At 38.5% G+C, this 18,032-nt stretch overlaps 4 protein-coding genes across 4 annotated transcripts; 2 read left to right on the top strand and 2 right to left on the bottom strand.

The window, feature by feature from the left end:
- The first annotated feature begins 1,735 nt into the window (after positions 1 to 1,735).
- LOC101309755 (aspartic proteinase CDR1-like) lies at positions 1,736 to 2,638 on the top strand. Its single transcript, XM_004304914.1, has one exon. The coding sequence runs from the start codon at positions 1,736 to 1,738 to the stop codon at positions 2,636 to 2,638; it is 903 nt and encodes a 300-aa protein (XP_004304962.1).
- A 474-nt stretch (positions 2,639 to 3,112) lies between these two features.
- Positions 3,113 to 6,377, bottom strand: LOC101304885. Its single transcript, XM_004302328.1, has 3 exons — positions 5,948 to 6,377; positions 3,804 to 5,327; positions 3,113 to 3,521 (listed from the first exon to the last, which is right to left on the bottom strand). Exons 1-3 carry the CDS (start codon positions 6,050 to 6,052, stop codon positions 3,486 to 3,488), a joined length of 1,665 nt encoding a protein of 554 aa, XP_004302376.1. The 5' UTR covers positions 6,053 to 6,377; the 3' UTR covers positions 3,113 to 3,485.
- A 3,473-nt stretch (positions 6,378 to 9,850) lies between these two features.
- Positions 9,851 to 11,960, top strand: LOC101304592 (probable inactive receptor kinase At1g27190-like). The gene has a single exon (XM_004302327.1). It carries the CDS (start codon positions 9,911 to 9,913, stop codon positions 11,699 to 11,701), a length of 1,791 nt encoding a protein of 596 aa, XP_004302375.1. The 5' UTR covers positions 9,851 to 9,910; the 3' UTR covers positions 11,702 to 11,960.
- Positions 11,961 to 15,029: 3,069 nt separating this feature from the next.
- On the bottom strand, positions 15,030 to 16,638 carry LOC101304300 (CLAVATA3/ESR (CLE)-related protein 25-like). The gene is made up of 2 exons (XM_004302326.1): positions 16,190 to 16,638; positions 15,030 to 15,299 (listed from the first exon to the last, which is right to left on the bottom strand). The coding sequence occupies exons 1-2, from the start codon at positions 16,447 to 16,449 to the stop codon at positions 15,260 to 15,262; spliced, it is 300 nt and encodes a 99-aa protein (XP_004302374.1). The 5' UTR covers positions 16,450 to 16,638; the 3' UTR covers positions 15,030 to 15,259.
- Positions 16,639 to 18,032: the final 1,394 nt, after the last annotated feature.

Below are 18,032 nucleotides of genomic sequence, written 5' to 3'. Positions count from 1 at the left end.
CATCACTATCAGATTGAAATCCCTTGTGCATATAATAACATATCATATGATTCATGTCATTCTATTACCAGATGAGGTTTCTTTTCTCTTCTTCATGTCACATTAGTGTTTAAGTAGTGAGATAAGCGGCAAATCAAACTCTAATTTAAAATTGAGGTTCCTAATTTTCTTTCTCACCAATAGAATAGTTGCAATCCTCAAAGTAGGAATCTCGTACCAAAGGATGGCTGCCTTTCTCGAACAGAAAGAAGTGAAAGAGAACAGTCGAAAAGAGGGGAGGTTTTGGCAGATGTGCCTCATAAAAAGAGAGCAATGAAGTCAGACGTGAAGGTCGAAAAGCACGCCTTGTGCTGTTGCTGTTGGATGTGGTGGTGCTCATTGTTTGATATGAACACCCTCTTCCCTATTCATGTATCATCATCAGAAAATGACCCTACATCACCAGCAGACGGATCAGGCGCAGCAGTGAATCATGTTCATTCTCTTGGTTGCTTTGGGATTTCGCAATTTCAATCTGGATGTGCTTTAAGAAACAACGACATTCTTAAGGATCAATTAGGAAGAGACCATTGGACTTGGGTGTATGGTTACTTGGTTACCTCTGTAACAACAAAGTTCGAGTTGGTCTTTCTAAATTGTCTTTGAGATTTGCTTAGGTTTTTACTTTTTTTTTTTTTTTTTTTAAAAACTAAAAAAAAAAACAAAACAAAAGACAAAGTTCGATCAAAATATGGAGCCACCAAAACATATATAGTTTACTGAGACGCATCATATATATCAAAACATAAAATTCTTTATTAAGATTTCTATCTATTAAAATGATATGATTACTGTTATTGACATTGACGTATATAAAAAAAACAAGACCGTGTTGAGATTGTAGATTTCTAATTGAACACATTAGTTTCGTCCACAAAATCATTTGTGTGGAATCCTCAATTCTCGATTATTAATATTCATTTCTTCTTTTTCAAAACATATCTCAGCCAAAAAAAAAAAAACCTAGTAAAACAAATGGTATAGAAATCTTTTCTTTTTAAGAAAACTACATTTCAGACACATTTTAAGGTCATATCTCCACGTCTCAACTCATTGACTTTATTTAAAAATTTTGGATGTTTGAAGAGAAGGTGGGTAAGGCATACTCTGGTGCATATCGTTCGCCTAAAGTAACTTTCTGATGTTCGGAAATCTGTGATATCTGAATATAAACAAGCTTCCTATATCCATCGTGATCTTGCCTCAAAGTGCACTTATTAGCATCTACAACAAATTTGACTTGATGGCTGTGTTTTGCGATTTCAACAAGTGTTGCTATACTAGAGCAGCCCTTTCTATTCTTTTGTTACATGTTAGCTATTTTGTGGCAACGGGAACCAATATCAACAATGTTGATGGTGGCTTCAGCACACATCTTATTCGAACAAAATCTTCAAAATCACCATTGTATAAACACAGAGACAACAATATCGTTCGACGTTTGATGGATCCAAACGCGCCACAATTATCACTACAAGAGGATCCGCGCACTCACTCACATATCATGAAGTTTTCCATAGGAACTCCGCCCGTCGATATCCATGCGATTATTGATTCAGGCAGCACTCTACTATGGACACAATGTCAGCCATGTCAAAATTGCTTCAAGATGAAATACGACATGTTCGACCCTAAAAAATCATCAACTTATAAGAACTTTTCTTGTTCAGCAAGAGAATGCAGACTGGTCGACGAAATGTCACCACAAGCAGGTTGCAGAGTATCTCCTGAAGTTTGCCTTTACAATATCAAGTACGAAGATGGATCAAACACAATAGGTCAGATGGCTAAAGAAACAATGACATTGGCAACCACATCAGGTAGTGTTGTAACCCTAAAAGATATTGTTTTTGGTTGTAGCCATATGTCGAACGCTGGTACGTTTACTGAGAATATAATGGGAATAATTGGAGTTGGACGAGGACCCTTGTCATTTGTTTCCCAGATTGCTCCATATGTTGGAGGCAATAAATTTTCTCATTGCTTGTTGCCTCCTCAGACTGATCCTAAAATCGAAAGCAAGATCTATTTCGGGAATCATAGTGAAGTTTCAGGTGAAAATGTGGTGTCAGTACCATTGGTCGAAACAGAAAACCTCGACCGTGCATATGGTGTAATAGTAAAAGGAATTACTATCGGAGATAAATTCATTCAGTTTGCTCCGATAGGTTCATCGCTTCAGAATAGCACGATGATAATCGACTCCGGCACAACTATCACAACTATTCCTCAAGATTTTTTTGACAGGATAATAACTCATCTGAAGGAGTTACTTGATCCAAAATCGGAGACGTCGATTGTCACTATCCCGGGTGGTCATCCTTGTAGCTTCTTCTGCATCAAGGGTACAATTCCAGAACTAAATATGAGTGTTCATTTCGAGGGTGACCGCAAACTACAGTATACAGTGCAACAAATGTTTATGCGAGATGTGGTTAATGATGATCGAGTCTGCTTGAAGATGTTGAACACCAGTGACCCCATGATCAATCAGGATGTTTTTGGTATATATGGAAGCACTCTTATGGAAAATCTTTTGGTTGGATATGACTTGGATAAAAATGTTGTCTCCTTCAAGCCATCTAATTGCATCAACTAATGGCGGTGTTGCTAATCATATTGCTACTTAACAACCAGAGAAATAAGATAGTTGTGTAAAACTTTCTTACTAGTGTGCCTAATTAAGTCACACTAGAAAATACAATAAGCCCAAGAAACTCGACTGTATTATCATATTAGACTTGTATTAGGAGTTATGTACTATTCGCATTTCTATACATTGAGATTTTTATCAATGAATAAAGTTGATACAAAATTACCTGAAGCTACGGATCCACTACCACTTTTTCGATCAATTCAACAATTCCTCATGGAGATCATCATGGACCTGCGTGTGTTAGAAACCCAGGACTCCGCAAAGGAGGAATTGGGACAAGAAAGCTACAATTGTTATTACCATCAGAGTTCCTAGATGAGTTTGAATGCTTTGTGTAATACTAATACATAAGAGGCATTCTGTAGCCTAAGCCTAGGGTTAGAATTAGCAAAATCAAGACTGAAATGGAAGAGTGTTCTTACAAAAAGGCATTCAGTACTACACTGGCATTCAACTGATGAAGCCACAAGGATTGGTTTTACAAGAAGCACTGATTCTGCTAGTTATGTTCACTGGGGTTGATTTGATACCATGCTAATCCAAGGGAACCACCCTTTCTAGGCCTAACCCAACATTTTGATCTGAAATTATTTGAACTTGCTAAAGAATAATAATATTAATATGACATGATAACTTATAGCATTATTCCTCTGCTCCCAAAAATGTTGAATTCCCAAATCCAAAAGGAGTACCAAACCCCCCAACCCTAAATCTTCTTAAAACCCCAAAGCCCTTAATATTTCAACCCAAACTTCACTTCAATTACGCTTGTTGGATTTTGGAAGCACCACTATTTGTACCATCTCTTCCCAGACAAAGATATGAGCTGCAAATGAATGAAAAATGAAGAGATGTCAATCTCATTCCAAAGCAGTAATTTCAACAAGCATGTAATGGAAATTTAGAAAACCAGTCACCACCAAATCAAAGCACATAATAGATATGAGAAATTCCTACGTGATAAGTAGCAAAATCCCCACCCTCCAATCTTTTTATGGTTCTCTGTAGCCATGGCATATAATAAACTTCAAAGTAATTTTGAATTAAAGTCTCTTAGGCAGATTAAGTACTGGAAGAAAGGGATATATTAAGAGCAGTTATAACGAACCTGTCGAGCAACCTGGGCCAGCCGCCGACTGTCCCTAGACGAATCATTTTGTGGCTGTGGTGAAATAGATTCTCTCTTGTCAGCCCTCCTCTTAGTCGTGTTCTCCTCAAGCAATGCGGTTTCATCAGGGTTGCTTGAGGAATTCATGCGCTTCCTCTGGAAAGTGTTCTTGAGATGTCCACTGTCGCCCACGTGACTAGGAGATTCATTTGATTGTTCCAATACTTTAATATCCGCTATATCAGAATTCATCCCTGATACAACACCAGTACCAAGGCTAAATTCAGAACTTGGAGCCTCTGAATTCTCCACAACAACCTTTCCCGGCTTTACGGAAACGGACACATCAATCAACTCACTACCTTTGTCTGCATCATTCTGGCCAGGTCCAGATTTAATGCTGACTTTAACACTAGCTGAACCTGACATAGGATCAACATCTCTTCTAATTAATGTCCTTCCCGGATCCAGACGGAGCAATGGCTTCATCTTAGCTTCATTCTTTTCAGCTGTGTTTGGTCGATCTTCACAAGATTTAACATCACCATTAATTAAGTATGCAACGGTCCTGCAGCGGGAAAGGACATGAGATGGCTGACCAGTACTCCTGAATGAGGTACTGCTGCCGTCCTCACTATTTACATTCCTTTTCCTTTTCCCCATATGAATGATCTTACTGTCTATAGGAGAGCAGCTACTATGCAACCCACTGGAAATTCTTGTGATGTCCTTGACTGAAGCCGGAATGCATGCATCAATTGAGGGTGGAATACATGCATCCTTATGGGATCCATCATTCCCATCGACTGAAGAAGGTTGACATGAACTCATGAGCTGAGTAGGACAAAATAGGTGTGAGGTTTTGGCTTTCCCAAACTGAGTCTTCTTTCTTTGCATTGTGCGGACTTTAACAGGGCTTTTGGTTTCTCCTAAAGATAGTTTCTTAACTACTTCTATGCCATTGTCACTTGCCTTGACTATCAACTCATTCAACTCGTTCTTCTTCTGAAACTTGTGATTGTCCTCATATCCAAAAAGCGACAATTTACCATCAAATGAGTTTCTTTCAAAAGCACGTACTCTCTGTGTACATCCATTTCTGAGGAGCTCGGACTCCTTACTTCTCATGATTATTGAGTCAAAGTCGTAGACAGGGGCACACAATTTGTCCAAATCAGAAACAGTCAACTGTTCAGTTTGTTCTAGTCCATTACTGACCTTATGGTCCAGATCTCTAGTCACTGGGATGTTCTTCAGGCCAGAAGTTGGAGCATCTTCAGGCCGTAAACCTGGAGAGAGTGTTGTGGGCTCAGGTGTCACATTCCCGGAAAATGAGGCATCTTCCCTTGTGGTTTCTCCATTCAAAGGCTCAACTTCGCTTGGATCCACCCTCTCCAATTCACCCCATGCTTGTTTCAACTCTGATCTAAGGTCAGTTATGATATCCTCCGCCTCATAAAGCTGTGCTTCAAGCTCTTCAATTTTTCTTTCTTTTTTCAAAGATGTCATCTCTGCTTCACTTGTCTGTATCAATGAAAATGTAGATCAATACATCTAAATGCAAAAACTAATGAAAGCAGGCACTCATAGTAAAGAAACAAATGACTAAAAATATAGCACAAGTGCAAGTAAACCAGCGTCAAGATCTCCCGTATGAGTTTTTCAAAAACTAAGATTCATCATTCAAAGCAAACAACTGCAAAACAAACATTCCATGTAGAGATACAGAGAAGCAAAAGGGAATGTCAACATATTTCTTTTATTAAATTTTCAACAGGTTTTGAAACCAAACGATAACAATGAGCATGTTCTTACAAAAATATCATCATATCGTAGTATCACGCCACAGCACAGAGTCAAAAGAACTAACAAACAGTACCAGGGAAGATGCTTATAGCCTTAAACCCTATCACAAATCAGAAACTACGAATTCTAGAATGTAAGAAATATCAGAAAGTGTGTGATACCAATATATCAACAACAACAAAATTAAGCACCAATTTACAAAACTCAAGCATCTTCAAAGTTCTACTTGATTCAGAAACTAATAATCGAAACTAAACCAAGATTCAAGTCCTCAAATGCAAAACTGAGCTAGCATCATTCACAAAACCTATAATTGGATCCATCAAACAAAACCGAACCTGAGAATCAATCATCTGTTTCAATCGAAGCAGCATCTGAACCGCCTCATCTTTAGTACTACGCAGATCGTGCTCGAACCGAAGAGCTCTCCTCTCCGCCGCCATTACTCTCGCCGCCGCTTCCTTCGCCGTGTTCAGTATTATCTCCGCGTACGCCTTCTTCACCGCCACCGTCTTCTGCTTCCAAGAAAACAAATCACAGTCAGAATCTCTGATTCTAGAAAACCAAAACAAACATTCGAAATCAGAATCAGAATCTCCGATTACTAAAAAAAAAAAAAATACAAAAACGAAGATTCAGTAACCGCCAGCGACGGCGGTTGCTGTGGCGGTGGTGTGGTTAGGTATAGGGGCATTTCCGGAAATTCACCTCGGGTTCCATTCTTCTTCGTCTTCGGACCTCCACCGGACTCTGTGTGTGTGAGAGAGTGAGATTGGCGTGTGCTTGTTTCTGTTAAGAAGAAACTGAAAGTCTGTTTTGCTTTCTCGGTCATGATTTTACTCTACTGCCCCTAGACTTGGCTTTGAATTACGATTCCCTCACCGCGTCGCCTAGCCAGTTCGTTGGGGGGCATTTCCGGGGGATAAGGACGAGTAAGGAAACCAAGGATGGTTATGAAACGACATCGGTTCGTGGGCTAGGCGATGCCGTTTTGGTTCAACTACCGCGTTGATTGGGGGTTGGTTTGGTCATTTCAAACAGCGGAAGGCGCGCAAACGAGGAGGATGCGGGGCCCACCTCGAAATAAAAAGCGGTTAGTTGTTTTAGGCAAGCGGCGCGGGTCGTTGGGTTTTCTTTTTTCTGAAACGCGCGGTCACTGAAAGACGTACTCGAAGTTTTTGAAATTTGAACGGACAGCCGTAGGGTGCCGGTCGAGTTGTGGTCTTTAGTGTGGGCAGTCGAATTCACGATCACGTCATGTTTGATGGTCATTTCCTCCAGTAGCGGCAGTCGGAGGTGATTCTTTAACACGTTGAAGTCTATGCTTTATAATTGGTGACGTAGTTATTGAAACAAAATTTTAGATCATATGATTGTTAACGATTAATCGACTATTGATGCATTGTTCAATATTATATAAGATTATCATTAAGATGTAGTGATGTTCTATCGAATCCTTTAAAGCGTAGTAGTTTAGACGAGCGATGCAGATAGTTGGGTTTTTGTGATCACTAAAGGGTCGTCTATGACTCTATGGTACATTAATGTGTCAATACGTCAAAACACGTTAACCATATTCGATTGATATAAATATTAAATATAGACGTGAGATAACGAGAGTGACACCATGTTCATGTGTTTACAAACATACAATACTATAATATGTGTGACTCATTATTTTATAAGAATCAATTCATGAGTTTATGAATGATTCTCATACGAAAATGATTATTCTCATATTCTATTATCTATGATTCACGATCTCTTCATCCAGGTGTTCATGATTCATAACCTTTGCTATTCCAAATAAGTAATCATGTCATTACAATGTACTAAAACACTAATACATGGTACCAATCTTGAGTTTATTTGCATCTCATCTAAAACTCACATTATCAACTTAATTATTCCTATTTTGGATTTTGCACATATTTGTGACAATAACCTTAAAGCTATATTTGCTTATAGTAGGTTTTCAATCTCCAGACACATGAAGTATAAGTATTTTGGTTCATCAATATAGTACGGGTTACGTGTCTCTTTTCCCTTATCAACATTCAAGGTGGAGTATTGGTGATGGTAAATTAGTTTCATTTTGGTCAGACAATTGGTTGAATCATGTGATTATTGACACTCAACCATCTCTCAAAGTATTTTAAGTCGCATTTGCTTCTCTCAACATTGGGTTCTTCCCATTAGGTTTCACACCACTTTCCCTATTTTGGTGCAAGAAATTATGAATACTCATCTTCCCACTGTTCCTGAGCCTAATACTCTTTCATTCTCTAATGCATATGAGTTGCTTCGGCCTCGCTTTAGTGAGCAAAATTGGGTCTCTAAAATATGGGAGGTTGCATTGCTACTCCACCTCGATATTCTATGATTGCATGACATCTTTTTCATAATAAATTACATACTAATGATCAACTTAGAAAGCAGGGTGTTCATGTGGTTTCAGTTTGTCAGCTATGCATGACTTTTGGCCATGAGGAGACGTTGACCCATCTCTTTATCACTTGTACTTTTGCTCAACATGTATGGCAATGGCTTGCTTGGTGTTTTGGTACTCGCCTCCCTTCTTCAAGTACGCTCATTGATTTTTGGAGATCATTTACTAGTAAACATTTCTCTTCACAATTGATGAATCTTTGGATTGCTAGTGGTCTCTTTTCGCTAATGGCTATTTGGAAGACTATAAATAAGCTACGTTTTCAGAATAAAAAGCCTTCACTCATGAGGGTTTTTTCGCTCAATTAAAGCTTGGATCCTTTTTATGCTCCACACATGCCTGGGCACGCTACTGGGATCTTGGACAATAAGTTACTAATGGGGTTACATGTCACTCTATGTCACTCTAGTGCCGAAAATTCAACGATCGAGTTCCACATCTTGTTATATGACATCCTCCTCTTATTCCTTGGTTAAAACTTAATACATATGGTCTGCTAAAGGAAATCCAGGCCTTGCTGATTGTGGTGGTGTTTTCAGGGATAGTTTTAGGAATTTCATTGGAGGTTATTGTCAAGGACTATGCCAACAAAGTGTTTTTTTTCTCTGAGTTAATAACGGCCATTGTTGGAGTTGAATTGGCTTATCAATTGGGGTGGCATCATATTTGGCTTGATAATGATTCAACTAGTATTTTGGTTTGTCTATCTTCCTCTTCTTTTAATCCACCATGGCCGCTGCGTATCTTATGGGTTAATTGCCTTGAACGAATTCGTGCCATGAATTTTCTTTATTCTCATATTTTTCGTGAGGGTAACGAATTGGCTGATAAAATAACGAGTTTTAGTTTGACATCCACATCTTTAATTTGGTATGATTCTTCCCCATCTGAACTTCTCTCATTTTTGCATATGGATGCAATGGGTAATCCATACCATAGGGCGGGTTAATATGTCTGGAGGTTATCTCATTTCATGTTGCCGTATTCACTTTGGGGAATGAAGAAGGTCAAGTTGGAGACTTTCGGCCTTATTGTTGACCATAATGGACTACTTGTGTTATTTTTTTATGGTTTTTTCTTTTGGTTTCGTTGAAGAGATGAGTATATCATATTCTCTTTTTATATATTCCGTCATGTATTTTTACTTTTAGACATTGTAATTTTTATGATTATTTAAATAAAATCCAAACATGATGTCATGTCTTCCAGCTAGACTAGGTTCCAAACTACTTTAAAAAAAAAAAAAAACCCCGTAAAACTATATAAAAGTGAGTTAGGTTTTCTACTATTCTTCCTACCTTTTCTACCCTTTTCAAAGTTTCAAACCCATTACATGTGGGGAGTGGGGATTCAAGATGCATATTCGCCAACCTCATTGGCTACCCACAAAAAGCCACCCCCATTGGTCACTCCATAAATCACAAATTCTGGTTTTTGGTCAGTTAATTACAAATTAGTCACAAAATCAGTTAAATCCCAGTAATAAAAAAACTGAGTACTATATTGTATATTCTCATTCCCACTCTTAGTTTCAGCCATTTCTTGTGGACCTAGTCAAATAAAGCCATCAAATATCCAAAAATACCTGCCCAAAAACAAAGCTCTAGTCTTTAGTCAAAGCAACCTCAAAGCATCTCCCTTGATGCAATTTCTCAATCAACCATGAATCACCCACTCTCAGTCTTTGATTGAATTATGCAGTCCAATTAAACCCCATTTTCCCTGAAACATCTCCTGTACTGAAGTCAATGGCCCTTTTCAGAATACGCGCAAATTTGACAATTCCTCTCCACCCTTTTCTCCTCTAGACCCAAATCGCACAACCCATCTCTCCATTTCCATTAACTCCACTATGTTTAGCTCAACTCCCACCTGGGTTCTCACCCTGGTCTTGTTCTTGAGCTTCTTCTCATCCTACCAAGCTGTTGTGGAAGACGACGTCAAGTGCCTTAAGGGGATTAAAGAAGCTTTCAATGACCCTCTTGGGAAGCTCGACTCTTGGGACTTCACCAACTCCTCTGTGGGCTTCGTCTGCCACTTTGTGGGTATTTCTTGCTGGAACGATCGCGAGAATCGAATCTACAATCTCGAGCTCAGGGACATGTCTCTTTCAGGTACGATTCCCCAGTCGATTGAGTACTGCATTAGCTTGCAGAATCTGGATCTTGGAGGGAATGACCTTAATGGAATGATACCTAAAGATTTGTGTTCCTGGTTGCCGTATTTGGTTACTCTTGATTTGTCCGGGAATGAATTCACGGGTCCAATCCCGGTTGATTTGAGTAACTGTACTTTCTTGAATAATTTGATTCTTTCGGATAATAAGCTTTCGGGGAGTATTCCTTATGAGTTGTCTAGCTTGAATAGGTTGAAGAAGTTTTCGGTTGCGAATAATGAGTTGAGTGGGACTGTGCCTGATGTTTTTGATAGTTATGACAAGGCTGATTTTGCTGGGAATAGCGGGCTGTGTGGAGGGCCGGTTAAGAAATGTGGGGGGTTGAGCAAGAAGAGCCTTGCGATTATTATTGCTGCAGGGGTGTTTGGTGCCGCGGCGTCATTGTTGCTGGCTTTGGGGTTGTGGTGGTGGTTCCATGTGAGGGTGGACAAGAGGAGGAAAGGAGGGTATGATGTTGGGAGGGAGGATTGGGCGGAGAAGTTGAGGGCACATAGGCTGGTGCAGGTTTCATTGTTTCAGAAACCGCTGGTGAAAGTTAAGCTGGGGGATTTGATGGCAGCTACGAATAATTTCAGTCAGGAGAATGTGATCATTTCGACTAGGACTGGGACTACTTACAAGGCGCTACTGCCTGATGGGTCGGCGCTGGCAATTAAGCGGCTTAGTACTTGTAAGCTTGGGGAGAAGCAGTTTCGGTTGGAGATGAACCGGTTAGGACAGCTCAGGCATCCGAATTTGGCGCCCCTTTTGGGTTACTGTGTTGTGGAGGATGAAAAGCTGCTGGTATATAAGTATTTGTCGAATGGGACTTTGTATTCTTTGTTACATGGAAGTGGTGATGGATTGGATTGGTCAACTAGATATAGGATTGGTTTGGGGGCTGCAAGGGGACTTGCTTGGCTTCACCATGGTTGCCAGCCTCCAATTGTACACCAGAACATCTGCTCCAATGTGATTCTCCTCGACGAGGATTTTGATGCCAGGATAATGGACTTTGGGTTGGCAAAGCTTATGACATCTGATTCTCATGAGAGCAGTTTCGTTAATGGGGACTTGGGAGAGCTTGGTTATATAGCTCCTGAGTATCCAAGTACTATGGTACCTTCACTGAAAGGGGACGTTTATGGATTTGGCATAGTACTCCTGGAGTTGGTGACTGGGCAAAAGCCTCTTGAAGTCGGGACTGCTGAAGAAGGTTTTAAGGGTAATGTAGTGGATTGGGTGAATCATCTCTCTAGTTCTGATCGAAACAAGGATGCCATTGACAAGGATATCTGTGGAAAAGGACACGACGATGAAATTCTACAATTTCTGAAAATTGCTTGTAAATGTGTTGTTTCTAGGCCCAAGGACAGGTGGTCTATGTACCAGGTTTACCACGCACTGAAGAGTATGCGCAGAGACCATAGTTTCTCTGAACAAGATGATGAGTTTCCTTTGATTTTCCGCAAGCCAGATCATGAATGACTGAGTTTTGACTTGAATCAATGAAGAAACAGGGACGACAAAGATGCCAATGTGGCGACAGAAAATCATCCTGAGGTAAGTTCTCAAAGGCCCATATGTAAATGGTGTGATCTTCATTTTAGCTGATTTTCCCTATTTTTGTAGTTTAGCTGTATACTACAATAAACTTCCCGAACAGTAGGCCTCCTATTATTTGTTTGCCCTTTGTTACATTTATATGTATATGAAACAATAATCAACTGAGGTGCAGTGATAAATGTAATATGCTTCCTGTTTATGGCCATTAAATTTTGGGTGCTGTCGTATCTCCCTGCCACACAGGGAAATACTTTTGTTTTCCCTGTAATGGTTAGGTTTTTATTCACTGTTTAGGAAAGCTAACCATGTTCTTAATCAGTTTATGTTTGGGCTTGCCCAAATGAATAGCTTATACTCCTGAACTGAGTTCAACTAATCAATACAGACCGAGCCTTTCTATATTGTTTAAACCTGCTTATGAGGAGCTGTAGAGTACTTCACCTTGTTTGTTTCTCATTTCCATCTGCTTATATATCATCAGTATGTAGTAAACCTTGTTTCTATACTGAGGACAGCAATATGAGGGTTTGTAGATTAGTGATTTGAAGTTTCACTGGTATTTTCTAAGTACTTGGATATATTAGTGTATAGCAGGGACATAAATGGTGTATTGGCTACTCCCCCTAGCCAATACACCATATGGGGCAGCTCGAATATCATATTTGTTCTAGTATACTATATCAAATACTCATTAGCGCATTTGTTCAGTAACTTACCAGTTTGCCAGTAATTTTAGTTGTGTAAATCCTCATTCTTTGTATATACTAACGGTATTTGGCACACAGGTGTTACCCTGCATTATTGTTTCTGGTCACCATTTTCATATGTAGAAGTGTAGAACAGCAATAATCACACACTGCACAAGGACAGTAGCAAAGAAATAGTTTTGGGCACTGAATACAGTTGTTAATCTTATCTATGGTTGAGTAGCTTGCATAGTGATTACCACTAGACTAATGTTAGGTGGGAGTGAAACTTTTGCAAGGCTAAATTCACGTTCATATGATGATATTCAAACTATAAAGGTCTGCATGTTGTGGTCTGTGCTTACCCCAAATTTCCCGTCTCCTTCGCTGTCCCTTCAATAGTTCATTGATTTGTTTTAGAAATAATTATCGATCACATAATACCATTTAGATGGGTTGAATCGGTAATATCAGATTGCAGAAGAGAATTGCCGATCCAAAATCAGATGAATGTAACAAACCAGATGGAATCAGAAAACATTTTTATTTTTTGAAACTATTATGTATTTGTCGTTTCAACATCACTATAAAATACATTTTTTCTTTCTTCCCCATAAACCACATAATGAGCTTCCGCTTTGACAATCAGACATGGTTTGTTTCTAGGATTCAATATAAAAGTAACCCCAACGCAGAGATTAATGGTGGAGTCATCTACGAGTGAAAGAGGGTAAAAGTCTCCGGCTACAACGCTGCCTCAATCGTATGACTGCACCATTCCATTATGCTAACCTACTACGAAGAGTTGGGTACATAATAGTATCTATACCTCCATTTGCATTATTTGCAATCTTATAACGTGTTGCCTCAATCGTATGACTGCACCATTCCATTATGCTAACCTACTACGAAGAGTTGGGTACATAATAGTATCTCTTATACCTCAATTTGCATTATTTGCAATCTTATAACGTTTTGGTTGTGCTGCCTCCAAAACAAACCAACCTAGAAGGTATCGTCTTGGTTGTGCTGAAGAAAAATGTCGTTTTCGATTTTATTTTGTTTCCCCCAATATCTCAAGTAAATGATGAACAATTTTGCAGTTGTTATTAGTAAGAATCTCAATTATGGTATAAAGCTTGTGTTCATGTTTAGTTACATTTAGCTACTGAGCTGTTAAAAATGACACAAGACCGCTAGGATATACATCAGGTCAAACAAATTTGGGAGCTATAATCCTTTCAAAACCCTATTTCAATGTACCAAAGCATGCAGAACCTATTTCTATTCATATTTGTCATGTTTTTCAATCTCATCATTGGTAAAGAGTGATCTTTAGCATGTGTTCCGATTGAAGGAATACCAAAATCCAAAATTCGATGTCAAAAGCATGAGATTTCATAAGAAATACGTTCAATAAAACATGATCTTCACAATGGTATTCCAATTGATAAAATTCGAAACTACCAACCAATTGCAGTTTGATACAGACTTCTCAAAGTATTGATACCAAAACCCACTGCACAAGCCACTGAGCTAAAATGTGACCAAATATGTCTCCTTTTTAACCATTTTTTCAGTAATTTTGGGTCGAACTGTTGTTTTACGGGGGTAAAAGATATGCTATCTCTTTACCTCTTTGGTTCTTTCAGTCAAAGGAACTGCACGAGAGGGGAATCTGTCTCCTATATGCATCAAAAAAGGACTGTAAATTTGAATCTCACTTACTTTGGACCTTCTCTTTTCCCTCTTGAATCAATCAAAATGAGCACGAGTAAAGGAACCAAAAGCTAAAGCAATCAACAGAGTTGGCTCCTTCATTTTCACTTTGCATATTCATCTTCTTCACTTTGAATACAATGACTTTTTCTTTTTTCCTCTTCCTTTTTTTCTTCTCAATCAAATATTTTTTACGCTGGTGGGTTATGTTTGAAACTTGAAAGTTCGTACCAACTTGGATAAATCTTTTGAAGATAATGATGAAATTGAAATATCTATAGCAAAAGTATAAGCAAATTAAGCACACCATTCAAAGGATTGTTTTGATATTAGGGTACCTTTATTCAGTAATTGGAAGAGAATTGCTTTTAGTTTCAAGAAGAGAAGGGAATTGCTTTACTTGGGGAACACAATCACAGTGAAAGCCATTTGAAGAAAGCCTAACTATTAGAAAGCCAGTGAATCATACAAGTTAGCTACCCAACTCCATGATTGTATGCAATGTGGGACTAGACTAGAACCGTTATTGTGTGTTTGCATTTTCTTATAGTATCAACTTGTCTCCAAAACATTAGATTTCCTTCTGCTTGGTCTCTTTGTTTTTCTTAAGTTCAAAATAGAATCCTATCCATCATGTCTCCATAACATTGAATACAAGGCAAGCTTACAAGTGAAATATATTGAAATTTCCCACATTACCCAAGTTGGACATCAAACTTGAATGTGTTTGAGCTTACCCAAGATTACCAAGTTGTAATCTTGAATGTGTATATTGTGTTTGAGCTTAAATGGGTTTCTTTTCATGCCCATGAACAACTTTACAATAAGGTTGGGAATTCAAACACAGTAACGAATCACATTACACAATGCTCAGGAGTTGGACATCAAACTAGTGAGCTTCTTTAAACCTACCTTCTCCAAAAATTTTAATAAGTAATCACTCCACAAATCCTAATATTCCTAAGGGAGGCAAATATCATAAATAACTGCACGGATCGCAGAATGCAGATAGATAACTTATTGTACAAGCTTTGCCTCCTGCTCAAATTCTTTTGCTTCACACTGCCCTTCATGGTTAAGCTCGACCGGCTGGTTGTCTACTCTTCACTGCTCTCCTGAATTTGCATATAAAAAGGGATCAGGAATTCATGAACTGATAAACAAGTACGTCAACAGTAGGCAAAACATACACAGACATCATTTTCTTTTCTCTGAGTGACTTGATCGTTAAATATGGAAAATACTATGATGGTGAGATGCCTAGTTCAATGGGTTGGTGGATCTATTCTTATATTGAAGAATACAGTAAATTAAGATTACGATTTGGGATTCTAATGCAGCAAAACAATGAATTAAACAAAATTATCAAAAGGAAAAGAAGAGCTTTGCTCTCTACATGTTCCCTCCCATAAGAAAAGTTGTCTAGTTCTTTCTCCAAGGCCTTAAGGTGTTCCTTATGAAAATAAGAGAAAGTTTGATACATAAAGAAGGCTTTAATAAAGAGACAGACAATCATCAATTTCCATATATCTCAAATACTAGATGGTGATGGACATGGACATGGTTTCTTTAACTCAAGCTAATATTATATAATACAGAACCTGGGCCAAGTTGATTCTTCATCTTCTTGTTTTGTACTCGCTACCCAATCAAAAATGAAAAATAGTAATGCACAAACAGAAACACAGGTGCATATTTCCTTTTAACCAAAAACAGAAAGAGAAATCGAATTCTTCAGGAAGAAAACAGCAACTTGTTTGTAAAAAAGTTCACCATCATGTCACTAAAAACAAGAGACCGAATATATATGCAGTTGAAATATGGAAACAATATATTCTCTTTCTAACTACTGTGATCTGCTTTAGATATTTTTGTTGGTATTCTTTTGGGCATTTGTCTCCGGATGCATGTCCCATCATAATTCAAGCATCTTCAAGTATGACCAGCTAAGCTAAAGAAAAATACAATAATGCTACCACAAATGAATGAAGGAAAGGAAATGTACCTGTTATGAATGGGATCAGGTCCATTCGGTACTCGTCTCTTGCTCACGAAAATGAAGGTAGAAGAATCCCAAACAACAGCATGCTTCTTCTCCCTTCCAGTCAGCTTCCAATGCTTGAAGACTCTGGTGGATGAAACTGTAACAGTGGGTCCCGTAGCGTGGTTCACTAGAATTGCTGCAGAGAAGAACCAGAAGACACCAAGAAGCAGAAGAAGTCCAAACAGAGCCCTTAAAACCTTACTTCTTCCTGAATTCTCCATCTATCGCTTAACGCCCTCCCCCTTTTCTTAATTTTTACCTACTGCCTTTCCACCCAAGCAATAAGGCTGGCCATTTCAAACAGGGATGGAGAGGAAGAATTATCGAAGACCAATGCTTGTGGTGAGAGGGCAAAGATAAACTCTCAGACAAACAAGCAGAAGAGAGAACAAAAAGGAGAGCACACAAGGAGAACCAAATGATTAGGTGATCTTTAACTTGGCGGGTAGAGTTGTTGGTTCTATATAAAGGCTCATACACGGAGATATTGCTTGAGATGTGAATCTGAGTGAGATAGATAGATAGAGAATAAAACGAGACTAATAAAACAGAAAAGTTCGTTATTCTAGTGCTTTGGTGTGTTGAACGGGTCGGGTCCATTTGAACCCTCTTTCTCTGCTTTGGTTTGTGCATTTTCATGCAGCTAATGGGGACCTCACTATCACCCTAAACCTTACGTACTCCAAGTTTGTAAAAGACATAGAGCCTGGAGCTACCCTATTATATAAGAAAGAGGGCAACAATGAGCACTGAGGAACCAACTCTTACTCATTACCGGGATGCTTGTTCCCCTCCCCACCTATAATAGATACTTGGTTCCAGACTACAAGATAACCACTCATTTCTAAAATCAAATTCATCTCACACTGTAAATGTAAATGATCTCACCCAAATAATTTGATAATACAATACTAAAAGGTGCCAGATCTAAAACTTCATCCAGAGTTCGAGAGTTTTCTTGCTTACTAAGGATCTCCTTTCCTTACAAGCTTCATCTGTAATCAAGTATCATTTAAAATGAAAAGAAGGGTCTAATGCAGCTTTTCATTGAAACTTAATAACAGTTCATTAGATTTGGCACTAAGTTTCACATCAACAAATCTTCCACTCGGTAATCAAGCAAACTGTCCTATTACGCCTTCCAAGTTATGTGAAATTTCAAAACAGAAATTTAAAGTCCCACCTAAAGGAAAAAGAAAAGGTAATGCATGCTGAAAGAGAAATAGAAAAACACCAATCAGTTCTTAATTTGATGCAACCAATCTATGGTTTTTCTATTCCTTAGTCGAAAACATCAGTCACATGAAATTAAGCAGTCATCACAAAAGCATTGTCTACTCTTCAGGAAAGATGATCTCATAACATTTTGAAGTAGTTTCGTTCATAAGCAATGGATATGCAAAACTTGAAAACTTGTACAGGAATAAGTGTTCAATAAGATCATATATATGTGCACAGAACTAATATACTAAATTCAGTACAGCAGAAGAAAGAATACATATCCGAACAGGGAAGCAAAAGACAAGTACAGTACTTATAGCAAACGCCTTGGCCAGAAGAAGAGATGCTTTACATCTTCTAAAATAACAGAAGGAATCTAAATCTACTTTCTTATTCATAAGATAAGAAGAGTATCATATGGAGTTCTTCCGACAAAATCAGACTCATAAATGTCAGTAACACCCCTAGCATGACAAGAATTCACCCTGAGAGTGACAGTTAGAGGAGATGCCATGGCAATACATGTGGGGGACCCCTCCAGAAATCCTAAAACATAGAACTAAGTGGACAATAATCCTGTAAT

This window comes from Fragaria vesca, linkage group LG6, assembly GCF_000184155.1.
Source record: "Fragaria vesca subsp. vesca linkage group LG6, FraVesHawaii_1.0, whole genome shotgun sequence".
Taxonomy (NCBI): domain Eukaryota; kingdom Viridiplantae; phylum Streptophyta; class Magnoliopsida; order Rosales; family Rosaceae; genus Fragaria; species Fragaria vesca.
The sequence above is the reverse complement of the archived record's forward strand: the minus strand, read 5'-3'. Positions and strand labels throughout refer to the sequence as shown.

Excerpts from the sequence above, each read along its gene's own strand:
- LOC101309755 (XM_004304914.1), top strand. The coding sequence starts at position 1,736 with ATGTCACCACAAGCAGGTTGCAGAGTATCTCCTGAAGTTTGCCTTTAC.
- LOC101304592 (XM_004302327.1), top strand. The coding sequence starts at position 9,911 with ATGTTTAGCTCAACTCCCACCTGGGTTCTCACCCTGGTCTTGTTCTTG.
- LOC101304300 (XM_004302326.1), bottom strand. The coding sequence starts at position 16,449 with ATGGAGAATTCAGGAAGAAGTAAGGTTTTAAGGGCTCTGTTTGGACTT. Across the intron at positions 15,300-16,189 it reads CCTGATCCCATTCATAACAG|GAGAGCAGTGAAGAGTAGAC; the intron begins GTACATTTCCTT and ends ATGCAAATTCAG.
- LOC101304885 (XM_004302328.1), bottom strand. The coding sequence starts at position 6,052 with ATGGCGGCGGAGAGGAGAGCTCTTCGGTTCGAGCACGATCTGCGTAGT. Across the intron at positions 5,328-5,947 it reads AACAGATGATTGATTCTCAG|ACAAGTGAAGCAGAGATGAC; the intron begins GTTCGGTTTTGT and ends TCATTGATACAG. Across the intron at positions 3,522-3,803 it reads TGGCCCAGGTTGCTCGACAG|CTCATATCTTTGTCTGGGAA; the intron begins GTTCGTTATAAC and ends ATTCATTTGCAG.